Source organism: Macaca fascicularis, chromosome 1, assembly GCF_037993035.2.
Source record: "Macaca fascicularis isolate 582-1 chromosome 1, T2T-MFA8v1.1".
In the NCBI taxonomy this organism is placed as follows: Eukaryota; Metazoa; Chordata; class Mammalia; order Primates; family Cercopithecidae; genus Macaca; species Macaca fascicularis.
In genome coordinates, this window is record NC_088375.1 from 282,068 (window position 1) to 305,885 (window position 23,818).

Here is a 23,818-nt window from a genome sequence, read left to right on the forward strand (position 1 = left end):
AAAAGCATGGTGCTCTCCCAACCTCAGGCCTGCCCCCTTTCAAATTTGTGTAGATGACCCACCCAACACTCAGCCCCAAAGGTCCTTTGGTATCTGTGCCTCTTGCCTCCACTCTAGCAAATCCATGTCCAACATCCATGTCCAGCTTTGACATGGGAACTGTGAAAGGAAAATAAATCTCAGGACTCCAGGCTCTAAACAAAAGTGAAACGTCAAGCTGGGAACCACATCAGGCAGATCTGTTTCCCATTTTGTTCCTAAATACGACAGCCTCAAAGATCAAAAAAAAAAAAAAAAAAAAAAAAAAAAAACAAAAACAAAAAAGCTACATACCTCCTTCACAATTTGTACATTAGGAAATTCCTTCACCCTAAAATAGTTCTGCAGAATTTCACCCTGACCATGTAAATTGACAGCATATCTTCACAGGTATGGGACAAAGGGCAGAGTTCAAAGTCATTTCTCTGCTCACCTGAGACAAATGCCTATCAGATTTCTTCCTCTGTGTTGGGAAAAGCTGAGTGTTGGGAGACGCTGAGGCAGGGCTTGCATATCTGGCATAACATAAAAGAGCCTTGGAACATGTCCGGGATCCAGGATCTAAAACCCCTTGAGGTCTTTGGAACACCAAGCTCTGTGCTAAAGGGTGGAAGGCTGCCCTGATGCACCATAATCTAAGCCCAGGGCATAAAATCCCTCACGGCTTGGATAGAATCCAGGGCTCATGGCTCTGGAATGCATCTAGACTTGCTGGCTCCTTGCTCCTTACTCTCCCAGGATCGATTGTATCTTGAGTTAAAAGAACCTGCTCTCCATTATCTCAAGTAGCAGAGCACATGCTAAACCATCACAGCCGTGAATCATGTGCTTGATGCAACACGCCCTTTCGACCTCCACATTCTCACCACCTGTTTCTTTGTTGGATTACCAATAAACAGCGTGCGCTCCTGGAGCCTGGGGCCTTCACAGCCTCCACAATCTTTGTTGGATTACCAATAAACAGCGTGGGCTCCTGGAGCCCGGGGCCTTCACAGCCTCCACAATCTTTGTTGGATTACCAATAAACAGCGTGTGCTCCTGGAGCTCGGGCCTTCACAGCCCCCACAATCTTTGTTGGATTACCAATAAACAGCGTGGCCTCCTGGAGCTTGGGGCCTTCACAGCCTCCACAATCTTTGTTGGATTACCAATAAACAGCGTGCGCTCCTGGAGCTTGGGGCCTTCACAGCCTCCACAACCGCGATGGCCCCCTGGTCCCACTTTACTTCTCAAACTGTCTTTTTCTCAATCTGTTGACTCGACCAGAGTTTGTCACCCCCATGACCTGGTGTTGGGTCTGATCCCCCCAACATTCTGCCTTATGTTTATTTTATATTATATAAAAATGCAGATTGAGTCAGATGAATGCATAAGTGACTATTCCTCTACCTACTTCTCACATGTGAAGGGTTTATCAAAGACTCAGAAGCATGCCACTGCCTGCCTCCTATTGACCCACACTTTAAAAATTTTTTTCCACTTTCCCCAGTGTCTGTCTTTTCCCCTTTAAATATTGAAGCCGTCACAATCATCTTTGGAGAAAAGTACAGACCTGTCTCCTGGACGCATCCTTAACCTGGGCAAAATAAATTTAAGTGCTAACTTTTATTTTGTATTGCCAAATGCAGACTACATGGACAGAGAAAGAATATGATATAACCAAGTCTACAAGAAATGACGCAAAATAAAAAAGGGAAGAAAAGACACACACATGCCCCAGACAGATATGAACAGATAGAGGGAAACTGAGGTAAACTGAGGTAAACAAGACACACAAATACAGGCGGGAAGAGGCAGATAAACAACAAAACGGAGGGATAAGATTTTATTAATGAATGTCTCCATCTTGTGGTCATTCATTCATGATGTAGCTACTAATTAAGTCAAGTTTTTGTTTCCATTGTTTATTCATCCATCCACCTTTTCATGCATTCATCCATCAATGCAACCAATATTCTTGAGCTCATGCTATATGGCGGGTCCTATTCTAGTGCTGGGGATAAGACAGTGAGCAAAGCAGAAGAACATCCCTGTCTTTGCACAGCTTTCATTCCAGTTGGGCAGATGGGTGGTAAATTAGATAAGTATAATGTTAGGTTGTGTGATGCTAAGAAGAAAACATAAAGTAGGGAAGGAAATATGAAAGCCTGTTGGAAGATGGAGTTAATATTTTCAGTAGAGTGATCATGGAAGGTCTCACTGAAAGGGTGACTTTTTAGTGAATGCCTGAAGAAGGGGTAGGAGAGAGAAAAGGAAGAAATCTCATGGATATGTAGGGGAAGAGCGATTCAGGAAGAGGAACAAGTCGGTACAAAGCCTTTGAGTGGGAGTGTGGCTGCTCAAGGAATGACAAAAAGATCAACTGGGGCTAGAATGTAGTGAGCAAGGAGGACAGCTGGGAGGCGAGTAAGGAAAAGAGCAAAGAGAGTAAGCAAGGAGGAGAGCATGGAGGACAGCAAGAAGAAGAGGATGAAGGTGAGCAAGGAGGAGAGAAAGAAGAGTGAGCAAAAGAGTAAGGAGACAAGCAAGGAGGTGAGTAAGGAGGAGAACAAGGAGGTGAAAATGGAAGGTGAGCAAGGAAAAGAACAGTGAGTTAGGCAAGGAGGTGATCCAGAAGAACACGCAAGGAGGTAAGCAATAAGAGTGAGCAAGGAGGTGTGCAAGGAAAGTAAGGAGGTAAGCAAGGAGATAAGTAAGGAGAGTAAGGGAGTAAGCAAGGAGGTGAGCAAGGAGGAAAATAAGGTGAGAAAGGAGGGTAAGCAAGAACAGAAAGCATGCAGAACAGCAAGGAGGTGAGCAAGAAGAAGAACAAGAAGATGAGTAGGAGGATAACCAAGAAGGTGAGCAAGCAGCAGAACACTAGGAAACGAACAGCAGGCCCACATTGTTCTGGCTTTGGCATTTTCTCTGAGTGAGGTGGGTGACACTGGAGGATTTTGAGCAGAGGCAAGTACGTCATATGACATGACTCTGGTTGTATTTTGAGCAGAGGCAAGTACATTACATGACATGACCCTGGTTGCTGAGATGAGAGTAGGCTCTAGGGGACTAAGGCTGGAAGCTGGGAGAACAGAAGGGCTATGGCAATACTACAGTGAGAGATGAGGCTTGGATCGAGGTGGTGGCAGTGGGAAAGGCAAAAAAAAAAAAGTAGAATTCTAAAGATACTCTGAAAGTAGATACAACAGGATTTTTTAATGGGCTTGATGTGGAATGTGAGAAAAAAGGGACAATAAATAAAGATAGAATTTCTTCTTAATTACCAGTGAGAGAGCACTTGTGTAGACTGTAGTCCCTTTGTTTTGGCCAATTTCTCCCTTTTGGAGTGAGAGTTTTTAGCTAATGCCTGTACCCCATTGTATCTTGGAAGTAACTAATTGTTTTTGGATATTACAGGCTCATAGGTGGAAGGAAATTTCTTGTCTCAGATAAGACTTTGGATTGTGGACTTTTGAGTTAATCCTGAAATGAGTTAAGACTTGGGGGACTGTTGAGAAAGGATGATTGTATTTTTCAGTATGAGGAGGGGCCTGGTGTGAGGTGACTGGATTGTAGGGGTGGATTTCTCCCTTGTTGTTGTTCTCATGATAGTGGCTGAGTTCTCATGAGATCTGTTTGTTTAAAAATGTGTAGCACCTTCCCATTTGCTCTCCTCCTCCTGCTCCAGTCATGAAAGACATGCCTGCTTCCCCTTCACCTTCCACCATGATTGAAAGTTTCCTGAGGCCCCCCAGCCATGCTTCCTGTACAGCCTGTAGGACCATGAGCCGATTAAACTTCTTTTTTATAAATTAGTCTCAGGTAGTTCTTTATAGCAATGCAAGAACAGACTAACACAGGGTCTTTGAGACCTGTCAGTGCCATTTTGATTTGTGGATACCTATTTTTTGGGCGGTGCAGGGCAGCAAGGGGAATGAAGGCTGGTATGTCCTACTCTGTCATCTTGGTGATATCACTCTCCTGATTTCATGGAAAGTGAACTCTCACTTCATATCAATTTCAAAACTAAATTCATCCAAATTAAGTAACTTCATTAACTCTGTGTCCACTCAGTATTACGAACATAATAAAACAGTTATCACAAAAATTGAAAATCAACTCTAAATTTATAAACACCAACAGAATGTTTTATTGTTTTTATAGTTTTTACAGCCACTTTACATAACAATGTTGATGACAATCAAAATCTTCTGCCTATTAGAATGTTAAAAAACTAAAAGAGTGTGCGGTGGCTCACGCCTGTAATCCCAGCCCTCGGGGAGACTGAGGTGGGTGGATCACTTGAGGTCAGGAGTTCAAGACCAGCATGGCCAAAACGGTGAAACCCTGTCTCTACTAAAAAAATACAAAAATTAGCCGGATGTGGTGGCAGGCACCTATAATCCCAGCTACTTGGGAGGCTGAGGCAGGAGAATTGCTAGAACTCATGAGGCAGAGGTTGCAGTGAGCTGAGATGGTGCCACTGAACTCTAGCCTGGATGATAGAGAGAGACTCTGTCTCAAAAAAAAAAAAAAAAAGTTAAAAGTGTGTGAAATCATTATTGTTTGTCTTGTAAAAAGTTTCCATTTCAATATAATTGTCATATCTTTTTACCAAGTTTACAAATAAGCTTTTCCTTTGACTGGAGGCTAAATTTCAGCTCATGTGTGAAATGTAACATCAATGAAAAAACATAAATTACATCGCCTATTGTGGTCTTTGATTATTAAATGTTTGGCAAGTATTCCTTCTGTTTGAAGAAAATCGTGAATTGGAATTAATAGTATAGTAAATCTTTGTAAAACTTTTCCATGATTCATCCAACGAGCATTGGCAAAGAACACACGTTCATTAAATTCATTGTCTTCTAATTATTCCACAAACTGGTGGCGATTTAAGGCACTGACACATATAAACTCAAGGATTTTAAAAAACTCTATCCATGACACTTTTCATAGAGTCTGTTTGAGAAAACTGAGAGTAAAAATTTTCAGGAGAACAAAGCTATGAATAAAAGCATTTGCCTCTTGTTTTAAAATTCCAATAAATCCTGATATTTGACTTCATATATCTGGAGTACAAGTTGTCATGAGAGAAACAAATATAATCACATTTAGCTGAAATTTTTTCTTTGAGAGATATAAAAGATTAAAATGTACTTATGCCATGAGTTTGATTTTTGGGGTCATGATGACATTTCTCCATAAATTAGGAAGTCCTTTGAGAACAAAAGCCATTAATTTGGTTAGTGTTCTTGTATTACACAACTAATCTAAAGTTAAAGAAGAGTACTTGCAATTTTTCAAACTTTATATCAACTGACATTTGATATCATTTAAACAATCTTCTGTTTTACATGCTATAGTCGGTTGGCTTTAACTGGAGGTCTTTCACTTTGGGTAAAATAAATTATGGCCTTTTACTCATACTTCAGTTATTTAAAAAAATAGTAAAAAAAAAAAAAAAAAAAGTAGCTGAAAATTAAAATCACCCTGGTTAGGGGGCATTTAAAACAACACAAAGGACAAAAATGTGGGAGCAAGGCCAGGCTCACCCCAGATCAGCTGAATCTGAATTTCTGGCAGTGGGCCTGGGATGAGCACTCTCATTTAAAGCTCCTGGATGATTCTGTAATAAGTAGTCAGCCGTGGACCGGACGCGGCGGCTCACGCCTGTAATCCCAGCAATTTGGGAGGTCGAGGCGGGCGGATCACGAGGTCAGGAGATCAAGACCATCCTGGCTAACATGGTGAAACCCCATCTCTAATAAAAACACAAAAAATTAGCTGGGAGTGGTGGCATGTGCCTGTAGTTCCAGCTACTTGGGAGGCTGAAGCAGGAGAATCGCTTGACCTGGGAGGCAGAGCTTGCGGTGAGCCGAGATTGCGCCACTGCACTCCAGCCTGGGCGACGGAGTGAGACTCCGTCTTAAAACAAACAAACAAACAAACAAACAAACAAACAAACAGTAGTCAGCAGTGAGAACCAGGGACCTTGGCTTTTGATCATCTCTCTGGTGGATTGAAGGGAACTGTTTTCCATCACAGAGCCGGCTTGTCCTCAGCTCAGTGAGTCCACCCTGTTCACCTAGGGCAGCACTTTCCATCCCTCACAGAAAGATGCTTCCAGCCAGGCCCATATATTTACTGACATTTTCCTCTCCCCCACTCCTCCTACCATTAATTTCAGCTACTGCATCTTAGCCTCCGCCCACCTCTCCGTGTCCATGTCTCCGTATTTCTGCTGCCACATAGTTAAGGTCTCCTCAAAGTCCATCTAAAATCCTAATCTTTCCTTAAACCCACAGTCTTCTACTTTTACCCAATGACCAAACCAATCCCTCAGGCTCCTTAAGCAGAGCGCTTCTGCTCTTTTATGTACTTCTTAAATTGCTTTCTAAGCATTTGAACTGCACATGTCCTCATTCTCTAAATGCTTTGGGACCTTAAAGGCAAGACCCAGAGCTGATTTGCTTCGACCCTGACCCACTTTATGCAAGGCTGGATACACAACAAGTAAACTCACTGAATGAGTAAATAAACCAACAACTAAATGTAACTATGGAGAAATTAACACTCATGAAAGAATACATAAACAAAAAAATGCAGGTTTAATTCATAAATGGAAGTGGCTAGGCCCTTGCCAGAACTCAATGAAGTACCCTCCCCAGGAAGAGAACAAAGAAGATGGGAGATGGGGGTCTGATTCTGGCCCCGTTTCTGATGGCTGATTTGCAATTTCTACTCTTGTTAGCAATTGGAAAACCCATATAAGAAGTTATCGTCTCTTTGCATAGGTCTGCTTGTATGCATCTCTTCATTTCAACGGCTACATCACGAATACCTGCAAGAAACCGTAAGTGAGATGTCCACTCTCTCCTCCTTCCTTATACTCAGCATTTTACCCATACAGACTGGGCTGGAGTAGGATATAAGTCAAGTCACACTCTGGTGTGATCCACCTGACAGGGCTCTCTGTAGCAGAGGCAATGAGCTGGAAATGTGTCCTCCAAACACAGGACTTCCAAATTCTTAAATCTTTTAAAAATCTACGTCAATCACATATTGGCATATTTTCTAAACTTTATATGAACTTTTCTCCAACTTATATTACCACTTGGGATAGCATACGCTTTTATAGACACTTTACGCCAACAGTAGTAAGAAGTCCTAATGACTTTGTTAGGAGTATTCTGTATGCTACTGATACTCAGGGTAGTTGGCGTGTCTGTGTTTCAGTTACATAGACTCTTTGTAAATTTAGGAACATAAATCTAATCTCTTATTCTTGGTCAGAGTTATCGTTTAAGAACTAGCTAGACATAAAAAAGCTATGACTGTGATTGTGTTCCCTGCCTTTCAAAGCACCTTCAGACACATTCTTTCACATGGCACATATTCTATGCTCTTGATGATTTCATCTTATTTCTTCCGGGGTGTCAACAGCAATCGAGAGATTGCTATTTTAAAGCAAATACATCCCTCTTTTGTTATGCAAATTACAGAAAGTAGAAACATAAGAATCCAAGAGGCCAACCAATATGGTTAGCCTCTGTAGTTGCCTCACTTAGATGAACTTCAGGAAGGGGGAGCTCCCTAGAGTCAGCAGGAGGATATGAGCAGGTAAAGAGGAATTATGGAAACAACCCAACCCTCATGGAACTCAGCCCACTGCATTTCGTGCTATTCCACACTATCACTCCTAATTCAATTCTCAGTTAAATGTCTTCAATTAATTTAGAATTTTGTATTGTATTTTCTTAAAGCAAGCATAGTAAAATATAATTTGCAATCTCTTCAAGGAAAGTTTAAGCTTGGTCATTGCTTCTCTCCAAAGCCTTTATTTTGAAAATTTAAACAACAACAACAACAACAACAACAGAGAGGAAAAAAGCACACATTGCCCCTGGGTTTTTTCTTTTTTTTTTAAACCTAAACAAAATTTGCAGAAGATGGCGATTCCTCCTCCAAGCTAGCAGAGAGCCTGTCAATGAATGCACATATCAATTCAAAAATGAGTGAATATGAGAAAGCCAGTTGGACATACTTAAGAGTCAGACCACTGCTGTGTCCTCATTTCTAAGAGATCTGGACAAAAGCTGATTTCTCCTCTACCTTACCCTTGGAACACAGACCCCATCGGCTTGGGAGAGAATATCAGTACATCCGAGAAAAGTACCTGTGTTGATGATGCCAGAGAATTCAATACACTTTGTTTTATCTGCCGCACACCATTTGAGTTCTGGATCACATTTCCTTCCCTGCACTGCAAAGCATGTCAGGCACTTAAAGCCACTGGAGCTGAATTCATCCACATCCTTCTCCTCTAGGTCACTCATCATAATCTCCCAGGAAACTGTTAAAAAAAGATAGAAAACAGGCTAGTTATTTGCCATTGATAAGTAAATGTACTCATTCTTATAGAACAGCCACTAGAACTAGATCCACCCACCCCATTCACCCTTCCCTAATCCTCACCCCTGCCTTCCTCATGTGACACTTTCAAATGCATCCAACAACACTAGAGTTATTATAAAAATCCCTGCCATTATGGAGCTCATTTTCAGATGGAGGACGCAGAAAAAAACAAATGAAGAAGAAAAAAATGTGATATGTCAGATGACGATAAATACTACGGAGAGAGACAAAACAGGACAGGATGTGCAGGGTAGGGATGTAATTTACGGGGCGGCCAGGAAAGGCCTCACAGAAAAAGGGACATTTTTGAGAGGAGGCCTGGAAAAGGTCTACTTCCAAACACTTACACAGAATAATGTGGTCTTACAAGTAAAGGTCACGGGTGGCAGCACGCACAGGATACTCAAAGAAGGAGCCCAAACTGACAAGAAAGAGCCTTGGCTTCTCCTGCACACTCTGCCTCTGGGGCTCCATAACAATGTCCTAGTGAACATAGGTCAACTGATTCCCTGCTTCCATTCCAGTGTTCCTGCTGCCACCTGCTGTCATGGGCAAACAGAGGGCTTGGCTGTTCCAGTGAAAGATGTCCTGGCACAGAGCAGAGAATGGAGGGGACTATGAATAAAGAGGTGGAAATCTGTGGAAAATTAAGAGCAAGGGGAAAAAAGGAGTAAAAGCCATAGTATTTACCTGAAGAATTCTTCTTAGGCTATCAAAAGGTGGTTTTGATTTGTTCACCTCCCCAAAACCAGGGCCTCCTCTGCCTCTGTTAACCCCTAAGGGATGAGTAGTATGTGACACCAAGGGGACATGCCCACCTGGGTCCTGTATGCCCTTTCCCCACCTTGCCTGGCTACCAAGAATCCTGGGATTTCTTGTTCAAACAGACTGAGGTCTAACCAAGCAGTTGTCAGAGGTGGTGGGAGTGGGGAGTTTAAAATTCAGCATTGGCGTGTCCACACACATGATCACGATGGCCTTCACAGTGAAGGGGAATGTGGAATGGGGAAAAGAGATGGGCTGGAGACCAGGATCCAGATTTCTCAGTGCTGCAATTCTCTGGCATGAAACTCTTGCGAACATTCCAAATCTTTTAGATCATTCTGAAGACATATTTTTACAAGTAAAAGGATGGAAACTATTTTATTTTAATTTTTAGCTTACTGTATTTCTTTTAAATATTGTGACATATTACCATGGGCCCTGCAGATGTGAGGGCAGCCGGCCCTCCACCCTGGGTAGGAGAAGGGGTTGGGAAGGCAGTGCTGAGACCTGGGAGCTAGTGCTGCCATGGAGAGAAGGAGAAGCAGAGACCAGATATGCCCAGATGCCTCTCCACCCACTACAACCATTAGATATCCAGGGCTAACCAGGCTTGCTTTCTCTGGAGAGTCTTGTTTGAGGAAACACAATCCAAATGTAATTTTAAAAACGCATAGATTCGGCTCGGCACAGTGGCTCACACCTGTAATTCCAGCATTTCGGGAGGCCAAGGCAGGTGGATTACGAGGTCAGGAGATCGAGACCATTATGGCTAACATGGTGAAACCCTGTCTCCACTAAAAATACAAAAAATTAGCTGGGTGTGGTGGTGGGCGCCTGTAGTCCCAGCTACTCGGGAGGCTGAGGCAGGAGAATGGTGTGAACCTGGGAGGCGGAGCTTGCAGTGAGCCGAGATTATGTCACTGTACACCAGCCTGGGTGACAGAGCAAGACTCTGTCTCAAGAAAAAAAAAAAGCATAGATTCAAAACTAATTAGTAAAAACTTATCACTTTAAAAAGTAATTTTAAAAATTAAAAAACAAAATAACAAAAATTCCAATCGTTAATAAAGAGACCTTCCAATTCATAATTTCTCAGCAATACGTCTCATATCCCCTTTTGACACTTTCCAAACTCTTTCATACCTTACTCTGCTCTGAAGCTACTCTGTCCAATGTATCTATTTAAAATTAATTAAAATAAAATATAATTATTCAGTTTCTTAGTCACACCAGTCTCATTTCAAATGCTGGATAGCCACACACGGCTCGTGGCCACTGTACCGGACAGCACAGGCATAGACATTTTGATAGTGCAGAAGGTAATGATGTATGCAAATTAAAATTGCAGTGAGGGGGTTGGTGCCCAAGATAGCTGAATAGGAACAGCTCCAGCCTCCAGCTCCCAGCGTGAGCGACACCGAAGACGGGTAATTTCTGCATTTTCAACTGAGGTACTGGGTTCATCTCACTGGGGCGTGTTGGACAGTTGATGCTGGTCCGCGGGTGCAGCTCGACCAACAAGAGCTGAAGCAGGGCGAGGCATCGCCTCACCTGGGAAGCGCAAGGGGGAAGGGAATTCCTTTTCCTAGCCAAGGGAAATTGAGACACACAACATCTGGAAAATCAGGTAACTCCCACCCTAATACTGCACTTTACCAAGGGTCTTAGCAAATGGCAGACCAGGAGATTATATCGCACACCTGGCCTGGAGGGTCCCACGCCCATGGAGCCTCCTTCATTGCTAGCACAGCAGTCGGAGATCTAACTGCAAGGCGGCAGCGAGGCTGGGGGAGGGACGCCAGCCATTGCTGAGGCTTAAGTAGGTAAACAAAGTCGCCGGGAAGCTCGAATTGGGTGGAGCCCATTGCAGCTCAAGGAGGCCTGCCTGCCTCTGTAGACTCCACCTCTGGGGACAGGGCATAGCTAAACAAAAAGCAGCAGAAACCTCTGCAGATGTAAAAGTCCCATCTGACAGCTTTGAAGAGAGCAGTGGATGTCCCAGCATGGAGGTTGAGATCTGAGAACAGACAGACTGCCTGCTCAAGTGGGTCCCTGACCCCTGAGTAGCCTAACTGGGAGACATCCCCCACTAGGTGCAGACCGACACATCACACCTCACACGGCAGGGTACACCCTGAGACGAAGCCTCCAGAGCAAGAATCAGACAGCAACATTCGCTGTTCAGCAATATTCTATCTTCTGCAACCTCCGCTGCTGATACCCAGGCAAATAGGGTCTGGAGTGGACCTCATGCAAACTCCAACAGACCTGCAGCTGAGGGTCCTGACTGTCAGAAGGAAAACTAACACACAGAAAGGACACCCACACCAAAACCCCATCAGTACGTCACCATCATCAAAGACCAAAGGCAGATAAAACCACAAAGATGGGGAAAAAGCAGTGCAGAAAAGCTGGAAATTCAAAAAATCAGAGCGCATCTCCCCTTCCAAAGGAACGTAGCTCATCGCCAGCAATGGAACAAAGCTGGAAGGAGAATGACTTTGACAAGTTGAGAGAAGAAGGCTTCAGTCGATCAAACTTCTCAGAGCTAAAGGAGGAATTACGTAACCAGCGCAAAGAAACTAGAAACCTTGAAAAAAGAATGGATGAATGGATAACTAGAATAATCAGTGCAGAGAAGACCTTAAAAGAACTGACAGAGATGAAAACCATGACATGAGAACTACGTGACAAATGTACAAGCTTCAGTAACCGACTCAATCAACTGGAAGAAAGATTATCAGTGATTGAAGATCAAATGAATAAAATGAAACGAGAAGGGAAATGTAGAGAAAAAAGAGTAAAAAGAAAAGAACAAAGCCTCCAAGAAATATGGGATTATGTGAAAAGACCAAATCCACGTCTGATTGGTGTGCCTGAAAGTGATGGGGAAAATGGAATCAAGCTGGAAAACACTCTGCAGGATATCATCCAGGAGAACTTCCCCAACCTAGTAAGGCAGGCCAACATTCAAATTCAGGAAATATAGAGAACGTCACAAAGATACTCCTCGAGAAGAGCAACTCCAAGACACATAATTGTCAGATTCACCAAAGTTGAAATGAAGGAAAAAATGTTAAGGGCAGCCAGAGAGAAAGGTCGGGTTACCCACAAAGGGAAGCCCATCAGAGTAACAGCAGATCTCTCGGCAGAAACTCTCCAAGCCAGAAGAGATTGGGGGCCAATATTCAACATTCTTAAAGAAAAGAATTTTAAACCCAGAATTTCATATCCCGCCAAACTAAGTTTCATAAGTGAAAGAGAAATGAAATCCTTTACAGACAAGCAAATGCTTAGAGATTTTGTCACCATCAGGCCTGCCCTACAAGAGATCCTGAAGGAAGCACTAAACATGGAAAGGAACAACAGGTACCAGCCATTGCAAAAACATGCCAAAAGGTAAAATCCATCGATGCTAGGAAGAAACTGCATCAACTAATGAGCAAAATAGCCAGCTAATATCATAATGACAGGATCCAGTTCATACATAATAATATTAATCTTAAATGTAAATGAAGTAAATGGTCCAATTAAAAGACACAGACTGGCAAATTGGATAAAGAGTCAAGATCCATCAGTTTACTGTATTCAGGAGACCCATCTCACATGCAGAGACACACATAGGCTCTAAATAAAGGGATGGAGGAAGATCTACCAAGCAAACGGAAAACAAAAAAAAGCAGGGGTTGCAATCCTAGTCTCTGATAAAACAGACTTTAAACCATCAAAGATCAAAAGAGACAAAGAAGGCCATTACATAATGGTAAAAGGATCAATGCATCAGGAAGAGCTAACTATCCTAAATATATATGCACCCAATACAGGAGCACCCAGATTCATAAAGCAAGTCCTCAGAGATTTACAAAGAGACTTACAGTCCCATACAATAATAACAGGAGACTTTAACACCCCATTGTCAACATTAGACAGATCAACGAGACAGAAAGTTAACAAGGATATCCAGGAATTGAACTCAGCTCTGCACCAAGCAGACCTAATAGACATCTATAGAACTCTCCACCCCAAATCAACAGAATATACATTCTTCTCAGCACCACATCGCACTTATTCCAAAATTGACCATATAGATGGAAGTAAAGCACTCCTCAGCAAATGTAAAAGAACAGAAATGTTAACAAACTGTCTCTCAGACCACAGTACAATCAAACTAGAACTCAGGACTGAGAAACTCAATTAAAACTGCTCAACTACATGGAAACTGAACAACCTGCTCCTGAATGACTACTGTGTACATAATGAAATGATGGCAGAAGAAAAGATGCTCTTTGAAACCAATGAGAACAAAGATATAACACACCAGAATCTCTGGGACACATCTAAAGCAGTGTGTAGAGGGAAATTTATAGCACTAAATGCCCACAAGAGAAAGCAGGAAAGATCTAAAATTGACACCCTAACATTACAATTAAAAGAACTAGAGAAGCAAGAGCAAACACATTCAAAAGCTAGCAGACGGCAAGAAATAACTAAGATCAGAGCAGAACTGAAGGAGATAGAGACACAAAAAACCCTCCAAAAAAGTAATGAATCCAGGAGCTGGTTTTTTGAAAAGATCAACAAAATTGATAGACCACTAGCAAGACTAAGAAAGAAGAAAAGAGAGAAGAATCAAATAGATGCAATAAAAAATGATAAAGGGGATATCACCACTGACCCCACAGAAATACAAACTACCATCAGAGAATACTATAAACACCTCTACGCAAATAAACTAGAAAACCTAGAAGAAATGGATAATTTCCTGGACACTCACACTCTCCCAAGACTAAACCAGGAAGAAGTTGAATCCCTGAATAGACCAATAGCAGGCTCTGAAATTGAGGCAATAATTAATAGCCTACCAACCAAAAAAGGTCCAGGACCAGACGGATTCACAGCCGAGTTCTACCAGAGGTACAAGGAGGAGCTGGTACCATTCCTTCTGAAACTATTCCAATCAATAGAAAAAGAAAGAATCCTCCCTAACTCATTTTATGAGGACAACATCAACCTGATACCGAAGCCTGGCAGAGACACAACAAAAAAAAAGAGAATTTTAGACCAATATCCCTGATGAACATCGATGTAAAAATCCTCAATAAAATACTGGCAAAACGAATCCAGCAGCACATCAAAAAGCTTATCCACCATGATCAAGTGGGCTTCATCCCTGGGATGCAAGGCTGGTTCAACATAGGCAAACCAATAAACCTAAACCAGCATATAAACAGAAGCAAAGACAAAAACTACATGATTATCTCAATAGATGCAGAAAAGGCCTTTGACAAAATTCAACAGCCCTTCATGCTAACAACTCTCAATAAATTCAGTATTGATGGAATGTATCTCAAATTAATAAAAGCTATTTATGACAAACCCACCGCCAATATCATACTGAATGGGCAAAAACTGGAAGCATTCCCTTTGAAAACTGGCACAAGACAGGGATGCCCTCTCTCACCACTCCTATTCAACATAGTGTTGGAAGTTCTGGCTAGGGCAATCAGGCAAGAGAAAGAAAGAAAGGGTATTCGGTTAGGAAAAGAAGAAGTCAAATTGTCCCTGTTTGCAGATGACATGATTGTATATTTAGAAAACCCCATTGTCTCAGCCCAAAATCTCCTTAAGCTGATAAGCAACTTCAGCAAAGTCTCAGGATACAAAATTAATGTGCAAAAATCACAAGCATTCTTATACACCAGTAACAGACAAACAGAGAGCCAAATCAGGAATGAACTTCCATTCACAATTGCTTCAAAGAGAATAAAATACCTAGGAATCCAACTTACAAGGGATGTAAAGGACCTCTTCAAGGAGAACTACAAACCAGTGCTCAGTGAAATAAAAGAGGACACAAACAAATGGAAGAACATACCATGCTCATGGATAGGAAGAATCAATATTGTGAAAATGGCCATACTGCCCAAGGTAATTTATAGATTCAATGCCACCCCCATTAAGCTACTAATGACTTTCTTCAGAGAATTGGATAAAACTGCTTTAAAGTTCATATGGAACCAAAAAAGACCCCACATTGCCAAGACAATCTTAAGCCAAAAGAAGAACGCTGGAAGCATCACACTACCTGACTTCAAACTATACTACAAGGCTACAGTAACCAAAACAGCATGGTACTGGTACCAAAACAGAAATATAGACCAATGGAACAGAACACAGCCCTCAGAAATAATACCACACATCTACAGCCATCGGATCTTTGACAAACCTGACAAAAACAAGAAATGGGGAAAGGATTCCCTATTTAATAAATGGTGCTGGGAAAATTGGCTAGCCATAAGTAGAAAGCTGAAACTGGATCCTATCCTTACTCCTTATACGAAAATTAATTCAAGATGGATTAGAGACTTAAATGTTAGACCTAATACCATAAAAATCCTAGAGGAAAACCTAGGTAGTACCATTCAGGACATAGGCATGGGCAAAGACTTCATGTCTAAAACACCAAAAGCAATGGCAACAAAAGCTAAAATTGACAAATGGAATCTAATTAAACTAAAGAGCTTCTGCACAGCAAAAGAAACTACCATCAGAGTGAATAGGCAACCTACAGAATGGGAGAATATTTTTGCAATCTACTCATCCGACAAAGGGCTAATATCCAGAACCTACAAAGAACTCAAACAAATTTACAAGAAAAAAGCAAACAACCCCATCAAAAAGTGGGCAAGGGATATGAACAGACACTTCTCAAAAGAAGACATTCATACCCAACAGAAACATGAGAAAATGCTCGTCATCACTCACCATCAGAGAAATACAAATCAAAACCACAATGAGATACCATCTCACACCAGTTAGAATGGCAATCACTAAAAAATCAGGAAGCAACAGGTGCTGGAGAGGATGTGGAGAAATAGGAACACTTTTACACTGTTGGTGGGACTGTCAACTAGTTCAACCATTGTGGAAAACAGTGTGGTGATTCCTCAAGGATCTAGAACTAGAAATACCATATGACCCAGCCATCCCATTACTGGGGATATACCCAAAGGATTATAAATCATGCTGCTATAAAGACACATGCACACGTATGTTTACTGTGGCACTATTCACAATAGCAAAGACTTGGAATCAACCCAAATGTCTATGAGTGACAGAATGGATTAAGAAAATGTGGCACATATACACCATGGAATACTATGCAGCCATTAAAAAAGGATGAGTTCGTGTCCTTTGTAGGGACATGGATGCAGCTGGAGACCATCATTGTCAGCAAACTATCGCAAGAACAGAAAACCAAACACCGTATGTTCTCACTCATAGGTGGGAATTGAACAATGAGATCACTTGGACACAGGAAGGGGAACATCACACACCGGGACCTATGGTGGGGAGGGGGAGGGGGCAGGGATAGCATTAGGAGATATACCTAATGCAAACGACGAGTTAATGGGTGCAGCACACCAACATGGCACATGTATACATATGTAACAAACCTGTATGTTGTGCACATGTACCCTGGAACTTAAAGTATAATAATAAAAGAAAATTAAAAAACAAAACAATAAAAAAAACAAGAAATGTTTTTCAAGCAAAACAATGAAAAATAAATTTAAAAAATTGCAATGAGGGGCAACAGGTATTCTCATCTATTTCTGGTGGGTAAATTAGTAATCCTTTTTTTGAGAAAAATTTGCACAAGCTCTTTTATCCAGCAATGCCTAGGTATTTTCCCACATGCATTTGTACAAGGTCATTCATTGTAGCATCCTCTGTGATAAGATGTGATCAGAGGTGATTGAAATTCTCATGGTTAGATGGATTCTGTCATATCCATGAAACAGAGATGAATACTACCATAGACAGAATATGGCCATATTCGGATGAAATGAAAAGTTCTTCAAGATGTACTTTTAAGGGAAAAAAACAAGATGTAGAGCATTTGGTATAAAATGCTGCCAATGGAAAGAAAAGATGCATTTGGGTATATTTGTAAATAACAGACCACTTCTGGAAAGGTAAACAAGAAAGGAATAACGGTGGCTGCTTCATAGGAGTTGTGTTGGGGGCTGAAGAGGGTAGGATAATATATGGCATAGGCATGTATTACTTATTTTTACAGTTATACAATTAAAAACAAATATAAGTAAATTTAAAAATGGGACAATACATGAAAAAGTTTTAAAATTTGTTTTTCCTCCTGAAAAAAAATGGCTTGCTACAGAAAATATTATATTCAAACAAACTTCACTACAAACCACTACAAACCACTAAGCAATCTCTGATCAGCAGAGCAAAGGAGGGCACTTTTGAGGAAACAAGTGGTCACCTGGTTAAGTATGAGATTAAGTATCACTTTCTCCCACTCCCCTCAAAGTTGCCCTCATGCCTCCCTCTGCCCCTTGGGGCTGCCTGGCTGGGGTCCTAATTTCCCAAGGCAATGGCATGTGAACTTGAGGAAAATTATTAGAGTGTGTGCCATATGCAGACTGATAGGTCTTCCTGCCCTCTCAACCAAATGCACAAACACTCTTAAGCCCGATATTCCAGTAAATGGGTTTTTTTTTTTTTTTTTTTTTTAAGTTTTGGACTTTGATTTCTGTTAAAATGCAGAGCATCCCAGGCAAGTTAATAGCGCTGTTCTTAGCTATTCATAGTGAGAGGAACGATGATTTTACCATCCTTTTTTTGAAAAATGAGCTTTGATTGAGAAAAATCAGTGGAGCTGGCTTTGGGCTCTAGAGGAGGTAAGACAGGATAGAGTGGAGAAGACAGAGGATGGGGAAAGGAGAAGAGAACTTGAAGATTGGAAGCTCCAAGATAAACTTCCACATTTTACCTAAGGCCTGTTCTCAAAATAAATAAAACAAGACTTTCTGTAATGTTTTATTAGGTGTGGAAAGCAGAAGAGAAGAAAATACATCAAGAAAAAACTGTAATTTTACGTAAAATTATGCTGAACTTTTTTTATCTTATCAAAAGTCCTAAGTTGGCTCATAATGAATTCTTACTAAGTGATAGCTATTTTTACTGTGATGCTGGTCCACCAGTATGGGGCGGGGGAAAGGACAGGTGGGTGGTGGGTCTATTTTCAGTCTGCCCTCCTCTTTCTCATCAAAGGAAAGACGAGAACTTTGAGAGGCTGAGGCAACCAGGAAAGGTGCAAGGAGGTGGCCAGAACAGTCAGTGCTGCTGAACGCGAATTAGTCCACTACCCAGACGATGTGAAAAGCTGGCTTGGGAGGGGATGCAGGATGCCCTGGCAGCAATGGGAGAAATGTTAAAATGATTATGTGGCACTAACTGAATGACTCTTCCCAATAAGCAGACCCAGAACATCTTTCTTCTGTGAACAACCAGGGACAGTTAGAGGCTGTTCACACCCTATAACCTTCAGGGAAATCGGGGAAGTAGAACTACTTGGATGAGGGTTAATGATTCACGTTTCACTGGTGAATACTTTCTCTCCCCTCCATTCTCCCAACATGAAGTGGTCTCTGGAGAAAGACAGACATTAAAGCTCTCTTTAATGAGAGCTTATTAAATGCCAGGCATTGTGTCAGCCCTTTACTAGCTCACATATTCCTTACAACTCTAATAGGCAGGAACCAATATTCTTAGTGCTCTAATAAGGATAGCTAAGAACAGAGAAGCTCAGCTGCTTTCCTGAGGCCAGGCAGTCGGTAAGTGGCTGGTCAGGAGGCAACACTCAGGACTGTGTCCCCAGCACTGTTCTGTAGACTGTTAAGCACTGTGAGGGCAGGAACCGTGCCTGCTCTTTCCTTGTGCCGTGCTGAGTACACTGCCCAACCAAGAAAGGTGACTGGAGGTTTGCAGAATGCAAAGGGGAATGCGGCTGGGAATGCGAGAATGAAGGCAGAAATGCCGGAATAAAGGCCGGACTGGGGTAGAGAAAGCAGGCGGGGATTCAGAAACGCGGGTGGGAATTAGAGCAGGGATGTGGGAACGCGGAAACCCCGGTGGGAACGATGGGGAGAAAGTGGCGATGTTGGGGGATGCAGTTGGGAATGCAGGAATGAGGGTGGAAATGGGGGAATGCAGGCTGGAAAAGAGTGGAGAATACAGGAACGCAGAGAGGGATGCTGCGGGAATGCGGGAGGACCCCGAGCCACCCGCTCACCTGTGAAGAAGGGCAGGAAAGCGAGGCTGCAGGCCAAGAGGAGCCCGCCTGCGGCCGAGGGGCGCATGGCTGAGGCTGCGGCCGGCCCCGTCGCTCTCTCGGGAAGAGAGCAGCCAGTGAGCTCCGTTCCCCGCAGGGGGCACGCCCAGGCCGCGGGCCGCCTCCCGCCACGCCAGTGGCCTTTCCGCCGCCGCGTGCGAGCGCCCCTCACAGCGCCCCGGATGCTGGGTGGGCCGCGCTGGGAACTCGGCCTCTGGAGGCGCCTGGGACTCGGAAGCACGGCCTAGCCGAGACTTGTCGGCCCAGGGAGCCTCTGGCCTGTCCGCTCCTTTCCACAGGGGCTGGGGGCCGGCGGGAGGCGCTGCACCGGCAGCTGCGGCCTCGGGGCGGGGCGGCTTGGTGAACAGGTACCTGACGCCGGGCGGTCCGGATGGGCTAGGCCGGACGGCACTGCGCATGCGCCGGCCTCTGCAGTCGCTTTGGCCTGCTCCATTGGTCCTCACTTCCCGCTCTTCCCGCTCTTCCCGCCCTCTGGGAGCCTTGGCCAATGAGATCCCGGTGGCTCCCGGCTCACGTGACTGGAGAAAGCCTGGTGGGCTATTTCCACAGTTCCGACGATTGGGAGAACTTGGAGGAGCTGGAATGTCTGTTTTTCCAGTTCTTTGGTTCTCACCCCCCGAATTAAAGACATGCTATTGTGGCTGACCCTCTTCCCTACCTAGCCTAAGCGTTTTTGAGGAAAGGGTACCTATATATTTAATTCTCTGACCAGGAACATCCTACCCTACCAATACCCTCCAAGTCCTCAATGCATCTAGTGCAATTCTGGCACCTCTGAAGATTTTCTAACACACCCACACCTCCTTGAGACTGAACACTTTGAAAGGACAGGGACTGTGTATATATGCATGATCCGCATACTTCCAGTCCTTAGCACTGTGCCTGGGACATAAATGCATTGTTAGTGTGTGTTGAATGAACACACACATAGGTAGAAGATTCCCTTTTCCCTATAAGCAAAAGAGTGTTAGAATTCTTCCTGTTACCCAACTGCTGTTTTGATGGCTTGCTTTTCCGGCAGCTGCAGAAGCTCTAATTCTTTGTGGAAACAACCTAAATGTTCATCAATGGATGAATGGATAAAGAAAATGTGACATCTGCCTACGATGATGTGACACCTACCTTACTCAGCCTTAAAAAGGAGATCTTGTGACAAGCTACAACATGAAGGCATCTTGAGCACATTATGCTAAGTGAAATAAGCCAGTCACAAAAAGACAATTACTGCATGATTCCATTTACATAGGTATCTAAAGTAGTCAAACTCTTAAAAACAGAAAGTAGAATGGTGACTTCCAGGAGCTGGGGAAGGTGAAGGGCAGTTATTGTTCAGTGGGTGTAGAGGTTCAGTTTTGCAAGATGAAAAAGTTCTAGGGATCTGTAGCACAACAAGGTGCATGTAGTTGGTAGCACAGAACACTTAAAAATGATTAAGATGGTAAATGTTATGGAATGCGTTTTTTCCGCAATAAATAATAACAATAATTTAAAGGAAAAACCTACTCGTTTAACATTTACATCACAACCTTCATTCCTTGTGGCAGATTCACCAGCCACTAAGTTGCTTTGACCATTCATCCAGTGTTTTGACCCGTGATTGATAAACATCCCCTAAAGCACTTTGCAACAGAACTTGCTGCAATGATGAAAATGTTCTATATCTGTGCTAATACAGTAAGTACTGTGGTGGGTCGAATGGTGGCCCCACATATTTGTCCACATTCGAATCCCCAGAACTTGTGAATATTACTTTATATGGAAAAATGTGTGATTAAGTTAAGAATCTTGAGGGAGAACTTATCCTGGATTATATAGGTGGGACCCTAAATGCAATCACATTTATCTTTATAAGAGAAGCAGAGGAAGTGTTTTTGAGACAGAGGAGAAGACACAGAGAAGCAGAGGCCATGTGACCATGGAGACAGAGATTGGAGTGATGAGACCCACAAGCCAAGGAATACTGACAGACACTAGCAGTGGCAAGGAACGGAGTCTCCCCAAGTCTCTGGCAGAAGCGTGACCCTGCCAACAACTGATTTCGGAATTCTGGCTTCCATAACGTTGTGAAAATATATTTCTGTTTTTATCGGCCACTTAGTCTGTGGTAATTTGTTACATCGGCCCTAGAAAATTAATAGAAGTAACACATTTGGCTCTTGAGGTGACTGTACACTTGAAATGTGGCCAGTAAGGCTGAGAAATGGAATTTTAAATTCTATTTGATTTTAGTTAATTTAAACTATAAATCATCTTGAGTTGCTGTCTTCTGCCCTTTAGCCGCACTCCACTTCCACACAGTCACACAGTGAAATTTCTTTTCTTTTCTTTTTTTTTTTTTTATTATACTTTAAGTTCTAGGGTACATGTGCACAACGTGCAGGTTTGTTACTATTGTATACATGTGCCATGTTGGTGTGCTGCACCCATTAACTCATCATTTACATTAGGTATATCTCTTAATGCTATCCCTCCCCCCTCCCCCCTCCCCACAATAGGCCGCGGTGTGTGATGTTCCCCTTCCTGTGTCCAAGTGATCTCACTGTTCAATTCCCACCTGTGAGTGAGAACATGCGGTGTTTGATTTTCTGTTCTTGCGATAGTTTGCTGACAATGATGGTCTCCAGCTGCATCCATGTCCCTACAAAGGACACGAACTCATCCTTTTTTAATGGCTGCATAGTATTCCATGGTGTATATGTGCCACATTTTCTTAATCCAGTCTGTCACTGATGGACATTTGGGTTGATTCCAAGTCTTTACTATTGTGAATAGTGCTGCAATAAACATACGTGTGCATGTGTCTTTATAGCAGCATGACTTATAATCCTTTGGGTATATCCCCAGTAATGGGATGGCTGGGTCAAATGGTATTTCCAGTTCTAGATCCTTGAGGAATCGCCATACACACAGTGCAATTTCTAAATCTCTGAACACCTGTCCTGGAACTGAATATGACATTACTCAGGCTCTAACTCCCAATCCAGTTGTCTCCAACATTCCTAACCCCTACTCCCATGGCAGCCTATTATAGTCTATAGTGCCTCAACTGTTTTTCATCAATTCTCCCAGAGAAGTTTTTAAAATATATTCTTTTCCCAATTGACCTCTCCTCCATTAAATTGTAACACTGCTGATAAACTGTTTATTTGTTTGTACATTGTGATCTCTCAGAGGACCACAAACCATTGTAATACCTAAGATTTCTCCCTACCTCTCCCCCTTAAAAAACTCCAATTTTTGCCCTCTTAGGGATGATATTGTCCCCATTGAGAGTGCATGCCCTAACCCAGTGATTCTCAACAGGAAATGATATTGTACTCTGGGCTACATTTGGCAATATATTGAGGCATTTCTGGTTATCACACTGGAAGAGGAAGTGGTGTGCTACTGACGACTAGTGGGTAAAGGCCAGCAATGCCACTAAACATCTTATAATACAACCTTCCCCCAACCACAGCAAAGAATTATTTAGCATAAAATGTCAATAGTGCTGAGGCTGAGAAACCCTGTGTTAGCCTAGGCAACTAAAGGCCATCAAGGACAAATCTGTAGTTTGATATATCAAAATTTCTCATTTTGTGGAACTGTGGGGCATCACACCAAGGACTTATAGGATTTAGGGGAAGGGTAAATCATAGATTCTCCTACTCTTCTCAGGAGAAACTTAAATGAAACTCAAAGCAAAGCACAGATGTATGTAAATAAAACCATGTCGAGTCTGAACTGTCAGGTACAGTTTCCTAATGAAAAAGTTTAGACACAAATGTTCCTGGAAACTCCTTGTCTGTACCTCTGCTCCTGGGTTGGAAAGCAAGGCTGCTTTTCTGACAACATGTCTGATTCTCTAGGCAGGTTCACAGTGAGTAAGAAGGCAGTAGTCAAAGAAGGGGACCATTAAGACATTTTACAACTCAAGACTGCTCTTGGGAGAAACACTGTTTCTTGTTAACTCTGCAAGGAGAGTTATCTGGTGTCTGTTCTCCCAGCTTGACCAATGTCAGAAAAAATTAGAGCTCATATTTAAAGCCCCATCAATAACTCAACTTGTTTGAACCTTTTTATAACTTCCACTGAGTAGTCCTTTTTTTTTTTCTTTTTTTTTTTTTTGAGACGGAGTCTCTCTCTGTCGCCCAGGCTGGAGTGCAGTGGAACGATCTTGGCTCACTGCAAGCTCTGCCTCCCGGGTTCACACCATTCTCCTGCCTTAGCCTCCCGAGTAGCTGGGACTACAGGCGCCCACCACCATGCCAGGCTAATTTTTTTGTGGTTTTTTTTTTTTTGGTAGAAATGGGGTTTCACCGTGTTAGCCAGGATGGTCTCTATCTTGTGACCTCGTGATCCTCCCAAAGTGCTGGGATTACAGGCGTGAGCCACCGCACCTGGACTTTCACTGAGTAGTCCTTTTATTTTCTCCAATGATTGCTGATCTGGTCTAGACTCCAGTTACTATCCCGT

General features: G+C 42.7%; 1 protein-coding gene across 1 annotated transcript in view; it reads right to left on the reverse strand.

The window, feature by feature from the left end:
- Positions 1–4,144: 4,144 nt before the first annotated feature.
- Positions 4,145–23,818, reverse strand: part of LOC107130823 (uncharacterized) — a 31,520-nt gene continuing 11,846 nt past the window's right edge. Inside the window, exons 2-4 of the mRNA XM_074028485.1 lie at positions 19,304–19,949; positions 8,198–8,374; positions 4,145–6,862 (exon numbers count right to left, since the gene is read on the reverse strand). Of these exons, the coding sequence (XP_073884586.1) occupies positions 8,350–8,374; positions 19,304–19,949 (671 nt within the window). The 3' untranslated portion in view covers positions 4,145–6,862; positions 8,198–8,349. The remainder of the gene's footprint in view (positions 6,863–8,197; positions 8,375–19,303; positions 19,950–23,818) is intronic.